At 39.9% G+C, this 11,577-nt stretch overlaps 1 protein-coding gene across 1 annotated transcript in view; it reads right to left on the bottom strand.

The window, feature by feature from the left end:
- Window positions 1-11,577, bottom strand: part of LOC117953178 (signal transducer and activator of transcription 1-alpha/beta-like) — a 16,132-nt gene that overhangs the window by 988 nt on the left and 3,567 nt on the right. The window contains 14 exon segments of the mRNA XM_034885994.1: window positions 1,287-1,338; window positions 1,530-1,587; window positions 2,264-2,443; window positions 3,497-3,636; window positions 4,144-4,220; window positions 4,336-4,376; window positions 5,803-5,938; window positions 6,278-6,379; window positions 6,524-6,607; window positions 7,748-7,786; window positions 9,026-9,116; window positions 9,195-9,224; window positions 9,364-9,423; window positions 11,211-11,303. Coding sequence (XP_034741885.1) covers window positions 1,287-1,338; window positions 1,530-1,587; window positions 2,264-2,443; window positions 3,497-3,636; window positions 4,144-4,220; window positions 4,336-4,376; window positions 5,803-5,938; window positions 6,278-6,379; window positions 6,524-6,607; window positions 7,748-7,786; window positions 9,026-9,116; window positions 9,195-9,224; window positions 9,364-9,423; window positions 11,211-11,303 — 1,183 coding nt within the window.

Below are 11,577 nucleotides of genomic sequence, written 5' to 3'. Positions count from 1 at the left end.
CTCTCTCTCTCTCTCTCTCTCTCTCTCTCTCTCTCTCTCTACACAAATGTGTTATCGCCTTCAATTTCCTAGAGCACGTGTGGAGCGGAGAGGAACATTGAGACTGTTGTGTGGAATAAGACGTTGCACTTTATTGTGTCTAAGAAGAAACTCAATAAAAAGCTAAATATCAAACAAAATCCAGACACTATATCGTATAAAGTTGCTGTGAGCTGTAGCCTACATTCACCACTTCTAACCAGAGGCAGAATATAACGTAACCTTGGAGATTATTCCTTCACAGCGCTGTGCAATGAGAGAAAATCTGAGAGCTGAAGCAGGCAGACCCAGCCCAGGTGATGTGTGATTACTCCACGGTGTCATTGGGATATTTTGTGATTACATTCTGAATCTGCAGTGTTCTCCGTCAGGTACATCAGTAAGTTAGTAGCAGGGTATACAGGGGAGCTGCATGTGAAGTTGTTTGGGTTCCTTCTGTAAGCTATTTGGAGGGACAATTTGGTTTTGATGAATTCTACAAGCAGCAATATCACAGGCAAAAATAAAAAAAATAAAAAAATCTGACTAGTACACATCAATTCCAGTAGTAGCAGGCTCAGACAGCCTGGGTAGCTCACCTGGTAGAACGCACGCGTATGCAGAGGCTCAGTCCTCGATGAAGCAAGTGCAAGTTCGGTTCCGACCTGCATGTGATTCCCCCTCTCTCATGTCTAAACTGTGCTGTCAACAGTTAAGCCTAACAGCGAGGGAACATAGGGGAGCATTCAGCAGCTAAAGAGACAAATATTTCCCTCAAACAGGCATTTTAGGCCCTTGTTTGATGCAACATCTTAGACATGGGGGGGGGGGCACTGGTTGGAACCAATCCCACGGCTGATGCGGCGAAGACTGAGCCTCTGTTTACAGGCAGACGCTCTACCAGGTGAGCTACCCAGGTGCCCCTTTGAAATACATTTTCTAATTATCAATAATTTGATCAATAAAAACGTTGAACATTAATTGGTGTAACAGATGATTAGTACGGACTTCTTTTCACAGCTATAAATACATATTTTTGTTAGTTCAGAGAGATGAAAAAGGTGAAGATGAAAAACTGAGCACTCAACTTTGACTGTTTGTGGCATAAAAGTTACAAGTGAGTTGATTAAATGTTATTGCCGATATATGGATGTTGTGTTAGAAGCGACCTGCGCCCAGGTGGCTTAGAAAATAACTAAATTAAAATAAATCAGTAACAGGCTGCTATAGGTAAACAATTAAAAAAGATAATAGTATGTCAAACCCACTATTGTGTTCCAGTCCTCGGCTACGGGTGGGGAGGGAGGTGGCGTAGGACTTCTGAGGAAAAACACAAAAAAAGTCCTAATTTCTCCTATACAGCATTGGACAGAATAATGAGCTTTAATGAGAATTTAGCTTTTTCAAAACATCCCCATTTTCTCCATGACACAAACGGCTGCAGACATGGAAAGCTACGTGATACAAAGCGTAGAAATCTTAATGCATTTGTTTCATTCTTATTGTCTTACTGTGAGACGTCCATGCGTCTTTTGGGAATGTACCCGTCCTTTCCAGGGGTTGACTTTCCTGCATGACAGAGAGGATTAGAGGTCATTACAGGCTCATGTTTAACTCATTTGCTGTTGCACGGAGATCAAATCTGCACAATGTTATGCAATACTCCCTGTAATAGACAAATGGATTTGTTGACATTGACATGCCATTTCCAAACTTTGGCCTAACAGATATCATTAAAGATGTAGTTACACCTACACAGCATATCTCAAATATACACGTTTTAAACAAATCCATTATCTAATCCACATTCACAAGAAATAAGAATATGGTTTATGTACATACAATAATTCCCTTCAGGCATTCGTGTGCACAAGGGTTTTTCCACCAGGAAAAACAAAGCTTTAAATTGAATCTACTTACATATACAGCAAAGAGCGACATTCGATAAAAGCAACAGAATACATTCATAAATATATAAATATTCACAGTACTATCGCGACTAATGGGTTACAGCTAATGATTGTAGATGATAAGGGGACAGATTTTGGTTGAGGAACTGAATTGTTTTATCCAAAGCTTCATACAACTCAAGTCCTTAATATTTTCAATTGTGATTCTTTGCTTGAGGACAAACACGGGCCAATAATCAAACTCATACTCAAATTTTAATTCTTTTAGTCCCAGGTGGAAATATATATGAATAAAGTGACTTTGTTCTCAGGAGAAAGTGAGAAGGAGCGCGTACTTGAGGTGTGGTTGTACTGTCCGAAGACGGTGTCTTTGTTGATGTCCGGGTAAAGGTAGATCAGAGGGTTCCAGTACATGTTCCCCTCGGCTCTCAGACTGTAGGTGTTGATGATGTAGGGCAGAGAAGTGTTCACCAGCTCTTTCTTGATGTAGGGAGCGACGGCGTGCACATGGGTGTCTGCAGGGGGAAACACATGCAGAAGGGAAAGTAAGCAAACACAAAGACTCATGAAGGGTCGGTCTGCATAGCATGAGACATGCTAACCGTGCCAGTAACAACCAAGCCCCTCTGGCTCTGACCGGACCATCACTGTAGTGTAAAATCCTCTAAGTGCCCCATCTTGCACCCAGCGCAATCAACTTTGTACACCGAGGCATGTATCATTCCTGTTTTGCACCCGACGCTTCCCTCCACAGACTCGCGTCGGTAAATTAGGGAATGAACTTGCACTCCCGGGGGGGTTGTTCAGCAAAAAGAGGAGGCGTGTTCCAGCGCAAATGTTCCTTAGTGTTTTATTTTTATTAGAGGACTTAAGGCAATGTGATATGAACCGTATCCCCAAAATGCCCCAGCAACAGCCCGGGACAGGAGAGAAAATAGGGTTGTGGGTTTGATCCCTGGCCCTGCAGTCCCATGTCGAAAGTGTCCTTGGGCAAGACACTGAACCCTGAGTTGCTCCCGATGCTGCGCCAACTGAGCTATCTGGGCGCCCATATATATATATATATATATATATATATATATATATATATATATATATATATATATATATATATATATATATATATATATATTAGATAGATAGAGGTTTACTCCTCGACACAGCGGGTCCGGGTTTGACTCCAACCTGCGGCCCTTTGCTGCAGGTCAAGCCCAACAATATAACCTTAAAAAAGAAAGACCTACTGTATATCAAGACCAAAAAGCACATCACAGTCACAAAAGTACTTGCATAGTAAACCATTATTAAACGTTGATTAAAAGCGACAGAATAATAATAATAATCTGTACATACAAAGCAAATTATGTTTGGAATAGCAAAAGAAAGAACTACAACACCACAAAATAAAAAATACATTTGAATTAGCACTAGCATTGCATGGATATATGGCAACATTTTAGACCAGTTTAAATTTCTTTTATGATTTATTAGGGTTTCAGGGTTTAAGACCCTGCAGAAACCCAGTATCAACAGCCTGACAAAACACTGGGACATGCCCAGAACCATACCCCCGTTGGAGTGCTCCACCCAGCTGAAGGAGATGGCTCCCTCTTTGTTGCTCTCACTGAAGCGGAGCAGAAAGGTCCCGCTCGGTTTTTCCTGCAACAGATCCTCGGATTTCTTCCTGCTCACGAAGCCCATGATGAGTCTGAAACCCACAGACAGAACATGGAGGGGGGGGGTTTAGTTCACTGGGAAGCATAGTGCACCAACACCGGGAGACTGGGTGCTGTTTCAGTGCTCTCCTTCCTGGTTTGGTTGGGGATATCGGGATGTTTATTTGTATTTTATTAACCAAGGAGTCCCCTAAATATGTTCCATTAAATCCAGCTCCAGCAAAACAGAGCAAAAGCAGAAAATCCATGTTATGTTCTTCTTTACAAATTAAATCAATGTCAGACTGACTGTGATGTGGATGCTTCTTAGAGAAATATTTTTCAGAAAATGTCTCATGACATACTTTCACATGAAGTGTATTATTCAACTTTTGTTTATGTTAACGAAGGAAAAGACAATCCCAATACTCAATATTATGGAATCCCTGAAATTGCAATACAGATCGACACCCATGTAATGTGAAAGAATCCAAATCGGGACAAAAGCATGTCGCCCGGCTCTAGTAGTTCTTGTGAATGATCCTCGAGGTGTGTCTTACCCATCGCGCCAAAGATCCGCCAAGTGTTTGTCGATCAAATCCAGGATCCCATCGATCCAAATCCATGCATTTTCATCCTGTCCCCACAGGAGAGAAAAGTCAACATCCAAACACACACAGGCCCACGGAAGTCCTACAGGTTGGTACGACTGCTTTAATTTCATTATAACAAGAATCTTACTCAACACTCACCTTGGAGAACTTGCTCCAGGGAACCAGATCACCAGGACCATCTGTGCAGAAAGCAACATTTACATTAGAAATGTCATGAAAGTTGAGCCCAACATCCTTTATATCGTAGTTTTATCCAAGCAGTGAGTGGGAGGTTTAATTTACGAAGCATACTTCTTATATTAACACAATCTTATCCTACTGACATAGAGCCAGAGACAGCAGACTCATGGATGGAAACTGTGGCCGATGGAGCAAATAATCATAATCATAATATGTAAATCATAGAATGGAGATGTTTGTTTCATATTGGGAAAGACGGTTTAACTATGTCACATCTAATAGGCTTGACGGTGTTGCTTTATTTTTCTGAATATGCTAAATTGAAAAGATTACTCCCTGACAGCATATAGTTTTGTCATTTTTTGATAGTTTTTAATCTTTTTTTTAACACTTTTACACAGTCTTTGAAAATTCTGCATCAAAATGTATCTGATTCTAAACATTAATAAACTATAAATTATGGGAAAAAAATACTAATAGACCTTAACGCATATGGGCTTGGTTTTTTGAGGTGGTTTCCAAAAAGAATTCATCATTAGAGAGAACACTGTTAGACATCCGGTTTCTTCAGTTGGATGAAGAGATTAAAGCCACTTTCATGCATACTGTGCAGAATGAAGCTACAGAAGCTGATCTTAGCTTAGCATAAAGCCTGGAAACGGGGACATATCTAGCCCGGCTCTGTCTAAAGGTAACAAAATCCACCTCCCGAAACCTCCCATACACTCATTTTTGTTAAATCTCCTGTGTTTAATTTGTACTAATAAGAAAGTATTTTCACAGGGATTTCAGAATCGGAAATACTTTATTGATCCCTGAAGAGAAACTCTGTGTTGCAGTTGCAAAAATAGTATAAATATGAGAGTAGAAATGTAAATAAAGATATGTAAGGAGTGTGGACATGTGCGGTATTTACATAGTTAAAGGAATATTATGATGACAGTATTTACATAATAAACAAATTGCAAGGTTAAAAAGTAGTAATAATAACAATAATAATAATTTCCAAGATGTGTCAGTGCCCAGCCAAGAAATCCTCCAGTACATAACCCCGGGAAAATCATGCGAGAGAGAGAGAGAGAGAGAGAGAGAGAGAGAGAGAGAGAGAGAGAGAGAGAGAGAGAGAGAGAGATAGAGCTAAACTAAGTTAAGTTAAGTTAACCAAGTTCATATTTTTCCACAAAGACGCCACAGTGTGCGTATCAAACCTCTCATCCCACTCAGCAAGAAAGTAACTTTAACATGGAAGTTCACATGGAAATAACTTCCCAGGCTCCAATACGTGTGTGGAAGTGAAGTATATTTTATTTAACAATTTTTATTAATTTTAAATTAAATTTAATTTAGTACAATCAATTTAGATACATATCTCTCCATTAAAACATGACACAGTGTAATTGGATGAAGCTGTGGTCAAACACTCACCCACAAGTTTGTCTCTCAGATAGGAGAGCTGGTTTTGGTCGAGCTCCCGTTGGCCAGCGCGTAAAAACTGCCAGCTCAGAACGTGCGACAGCTGCTGCCAGGTGAGCGGAGGAGGGTCCGCAAACAACGACAGATTCTACACAACAAAGTTACAGACTTTCTTTAAGTTGCCTTTTTCAAACTGGCCAGGGACAACGGATGAAAATGAGCCTGCTGAGCTAAATCTGGCTCCTTTACAGGTGCTCTGCTGTCGATTAATGAGCATTGTCCCTGGTAAAGAAGTAAAAGAAGTACAACGGGATTAAAGACAAGTCGGTTGTAAATATGAAATAAAGAAAATGGTCATCTGTAAATGAGAAATCGAACGCATAGGACCAAAATGCATTCCCACAACTGTTTGGTTGGTGTAGTTTGGATGTGTCTTATGATATTGTTTATTTGTTGTGTGGAGGTGTGGAGGTGTGGATGTCTTTACCCTGGGTTCACCGATGGACACCATGTTGCACCACATGACGGAGGCCCAGGCACTGACCACCTGATTGGTGCTGGAGATGACAACCACAGGCAGAGAGCTGGCCTGGACCAACACAGGAGGAGGAGGAGGAGGAGGAGACCATTCAATAAAACGGCCTGCCTCTGCTCAAATAGTACCAATAGTAACCAACGATAGCTCCAGCTCAGCAGAAAGTATCACACACATGAAGTGTCATGTTGGACTCACCTCAATGTCAAACTTCAGTCCAGCATGCTGAAACTCCGTCACAAACTTAATGATGTGGAGTTCTTCAGTGACTGTCAGAGGACTCTGATGAAGAAGAAAGAAAAAAAATACTTGTTTGATATTGTTGATTTGCAATCATGTAGAAATGGTGTGTGGGAGAAAACAATAAAATCTAACAATACTGAACTAGAACTACTGCCTTGTGGTTTTATATCTATGCCTCTGTCAACCATTCAAGGTGCAAGTTGTACATTCATGTCTGTCCTGACTAATATTATACACTACCAGTCAAGAGTTTGGGCACACATAGAAATCTCCATTGCACTTACTGCAATGGAGTGCAGTGCAATGGAGATTTCTGCTGATTTTTTCAGCTGAGATCAGTTGCATTGTTATTTTAATTTTAACCAGAGCAGCAGTTTTCAGATTATAAGCTTACATAAGTGCAAAAAAGGTTCGCAAATGTGTTCTCAGTTAGTTTTTTAAATGATATCAGCATGAGCCTTTGAAACATCGGATGAATGGTTGCTGATCATGGGCAATGTAGATATTGCATTAAAGATCCGCCCCCCACTCAGATCAGCTGGTATCCTGTCTATAATGGAGTGGTACGGAAATTTGAGTGACCCCAAAATTTTGACCTGTAGTGTGTGTAGTAGGCCCGCACAATTAATTGTTATAAAATCCCAATCTCAATTTAGCCTGTTCACAATTTAATTTAGATTTTTTTGTTTTTTTAATGACTTTGATTCCCATTTCATTTTACGAGCCGACTGCATCCCAATTGCTACTACTTTCTTCTGAGGGTTTTACACATAGACTATATAAAATAGGTTTTAAAGCGCTGCAATGCTCTCCCTTCTTCCCTGACGTCTCTGTTTACAGGCTTGTGGTGATGAACAATGTGCTATAGGTTTGGTACTGCCAATTTGTTTTGTCTTGATATAAAATATAAATAAATAAATAAATATGTAAATACAAATCGTGATTTATATTTTTCCCCCCAATAACGCAGGCCTAATAAGTAGACCTGAGCATGCAATTTTAAGTTGTCTGGGTCAAAATGTAACATTTTGGTCGCTTTTCCCGATGGTCATTTTTTTCTACGCTTTTTTGTCAATTCTCGACATTCGACCGTTAAAACTGTATCAAGTGTTTGTTCATAAAACAGACTGTATTGGTTTTGACCTACAAACAGCAGATTGATGATTTTGAATGTCTTACCTCACTGGATCCTTTGGCTTTCTGTTTTAGGTTAAGTGACTGAAAAGAAAATTGAAAAGAGAACAAACAAATACTGACAGAATGATCTTTAACATAACAAAAAAGATCCTACAGAACAATAAACCAGAAGGTCCCTAGTCCCAGTCCACTTTTTATGCTACTCCTGTGTCTTGATTCCTCATAACTCCGAGGCTCATATTTAGCAACTCATTGGCACAGATACAACGCTATTAGATTCATTCCAAGTTGCTTGAAAGAAAACAAACTTTCTGATGTAGAAACCATGAAAATGGCTCAAATTTGACCGAATTAAGTGTAGTTTTTAGTAAAGCGTAGAACACACACACACTCTCACCCTCTGACCAAACATCTCCCCTTCTGTTTCTGTGTGATGGCGTTGAACAATGTCCCGAAATGTAAAAAGAAACTATCAAGTGTTTGTTCATTCAATAGACTGTACTGGTTTGGACCTACAAATAGCAGATTGTTGATTTTGAATGTCTCATCTTACCTCATAGGACCTTTTGGCTTTCAGTCTTTGATTGAGTGACTGAAAAGAAAATTGAAAACGTTTCAAAAGATGCACTCATTATATTCTCTACCGTGTTTGTTTGATGTATGCATGCATGCTAGGGCTGCACGATTAACGCTAAAATGATAATCACAATTATTTTGATCAATATTGAGATCACGATTAATTATCACAATTATACGTTGATTTTAAACCAAAACTAATTTTATTGTCATAAAATTAATTTTCATAGTTTTCATTATTTATAACTGCTTTCACATCCATAATGTGCAACAGTCCTCGTGTTGAAGTTGAAAGCCCGTTATCTAGCGGATGAAATATCAACATGGATTTTAGCATCTCATTACGGTGACACTTACATGTCTGTGTTGCTCTCTGATGCTCCAAAACAGACGTTAGAGGCAACAGAAACATCGCTGCATGTTACGCTAGTATACGCTAATAACACGTTACACAGCAGGTAACGTTAGCTACAGCAGTAACTGGATAAACAAGGCTAAAATGTTATGTTGTTGTCATATTGCTGGGAGCCGTGTGTGAGTGAATGGAGGCGGGGCTGTGTCTTTCCATGTTACTGGTCATTCTTCATAGAACGCTCTTTTTTTGTAAACTATTGCTTGATCACGCAAATTTGATCGTGGTAAGCCAAAATCATGTTCGTGAGCCCTAATGCATGCATTATATCACATGTACTTGGTCATAAAATACAAAGCTACAGTATGTTGTTTGTTTCTGGGGTTTCCTACCATTTGTCCAAATTCTGCCACCAAGCCTCCAGAGGACGTGTCCACGTCCAACACCCTACAGTAGTCCTCGTTGAAGACAAAGTGACGGAACCTACAACGACAACGGGTTAGAGCGAGTCTGAGTCAGTAGTTTATCAGAATTCAAATTGTTCTGGTACCCTTTACTTACCCTTTAACTGTCTTGGCTTCTTCAACATCCCTTATTTTAAGGCAAAATAGATGTGAAAAAATGATAAAACATTGTTTATAAAAACGTAGAAGCATCAACAAGATTTCCATTTATGTGAAATAAAAATGTAAAATATCACTGGCTCAGAACAAAGTTCTCTTTGACTTACTTGTCAAATACAGGTTTGACCTTGAGCAGACAGTTAAATTCTGGGAGGTTTGCTAAGAACCTGAGAAGAGAACAAACAAATACCGACAGAATGAGCTTTAACATAACAAATAAAATCTTTATATATATATATATATATATATATATATATATATATATATATATATATATATATATATATATATAAATAATGCTACTTCTGTGTCTTGACTCCTCATGGCTGTAAGGCTCATATTTAGCAACTTATTGGCACAGATAGAACGAATTAAGTCCATTATGATGTGTCTACGTCTGATAACCCTTTGTTGTTGATTCGAATCCAGTAAGTAATTGATTCTTATTAAAATAAAGCTACTTTAACTGCGCATGTGGATCATCTTGTAGTCTTCCCAGTAAAACGTGGTTTTAGCAGCGATGAGATCTGGATTTACCCTGCAGGGGTCTGAGGAGTAGTTAACCATAGTCCTCAGAAATCCAGATGTTTGAGCGCCAACACAAAGAAAGAGGAAAGAAACGGACAACTGGCCAAAGAGAACGACATCAGAAGGTCGTGAATATGGACTCAAAACGCCAACTGATCCAGTTGTGGATTTCATAACCATCTGACACCACGCGTACGAGTTAGAATTATGTTCTGGGTGGAGTGCGTTGCACTAAAAAATTACGTATTGCAAATTTTGTAACACTTCTTCTGTCCACTATGTGGCGCTAGAGAATATTATATGTTATGTTGCTGTATTTCATGTGTAGACCACAACATGTAAATTAAATAAATAAATCATCATAAACCTGATTTATACTGTTGTGGACGTTTCCTGTACAGTAGGAGAGGAGAAGTTCTGAGAGTGAGATTTTGTTATAAATAAAGACAGCAAACTCTGTGAATTTTTAATTATTACTCTCTGCAGAGAATAACAACATGGCGAGAACAGTATCACAGAGTTAACATTAACAGCGTGACACAGTCTAAGCGCAGTAAAACTGAATCTTCATCGTCTTATATCCTGCTTTCCCTCGAGAGGAGACCTCGCTTGGAAATCTGGTCTAATCTGAGCAAAACAACTCATCTTAACACACAGAAGAGATGGAGCCGTTTCTACGTCTTTTCTGCATCCGTCCCCCTGCCTCGGAGTCTGCAGCGGTTGTTTATCTTAGCTGTGAAAGACAACCTGGTGCCGTTTGGTCACGTACAGTAAGAAAGGGTCACTACGGAGCAGCGGCCTTCAGCGGGTGATTAAGACACAGACAGCTGTCGACTCTGCTCACGGACGACACTACAAAGTGAGTTGAATGAAGTCATACAAACTGAAAAAGCATAGTAATTTAATAATATTGTTTCTGTTTAGAGTATGTATATATTTGTGTGTGTATATGTTAGTGTGTATATTTAGTTTTGGTTGTTTTGTATGTGTAAGCACATTGTGTGCAAAGATGCTCCAAAGAAAAATTCCTCTCATGTGTCCTCATACCTGGCAAATAAAGCTGATTCTGATATGAATATTAATACCTGAATATTATAGAAGGATATATGAAAATCATGCTTAGAAGTAGTTTTCCATCACAATACTTCTGCATAAAATCTACGCCGTGGCTACGTTGCTCCGACTCATTTCCTGGTTCTCCTTCCACATCAACATGAAATCAAGGAGAGGGTTAACTCTTCCTGCTACAGATTTCCCATCGTGGTCAGAAAGCACAGGAGAGACAATTCAATTCCCCCTCTCCTGGACTCTAGAGTCGCTACTCGTACCGTCACTCTCTCACTTCCTCTACACACAAGTCCCCCCACACACACACACACACACACACACACACACACACACGCGCTTTAGTTACATCACAGCTTACCTCACTGCCACTGTGAACCGCACCCCTATCTTTAGTACTTGAGGTCAATGTGGTAAGCTCGACATGACGGGCTGTTTCTCAACCACCAGAGCACTGCAAAGCAAGACCATAACACAACATCAGTCAGTGTGTGTACCAGTCAGTCAGTGTGTGTACCAGTCAGTCAGTGTGTGTACCAGTCAGTCAGTGTGTGTACCAGTCAGTCAGTGTGTGTACCAGTCACTCAGTGTGTGTACCAGTCACTCAGTGTGTGTACCAGTCAGTCAGTCTGTGTACCAGTCAGTCAGTCTGTGTACCAGTCAGTCAGTGTGTGTACCAGTCACTCAGTGTGTGTACCAGTCACTCAGTGTGTGTACCAGTCAGTCAG

This window comes from Etheostoma cragini, chromosome 11, assembly GCF_013103735.1.
Source record: "Etheostoma cragini isolate CJK2018 chromosome 11, CSU_Ecrag_1.0, whole genome shotgun sequence".
Taxonomy (NCBI): domain Eukaryota; kingdom Metazoa; phylum Chordata; class Actinopteri; order Perciformes; family Percidae; genus Etheostoma; species Etheostoma cragini.
The sequence above is the reverse complement of the archived record's forward strand: the minus strand, read 5'-3'. Positions and strand labels throughout refer to the sequence as shown.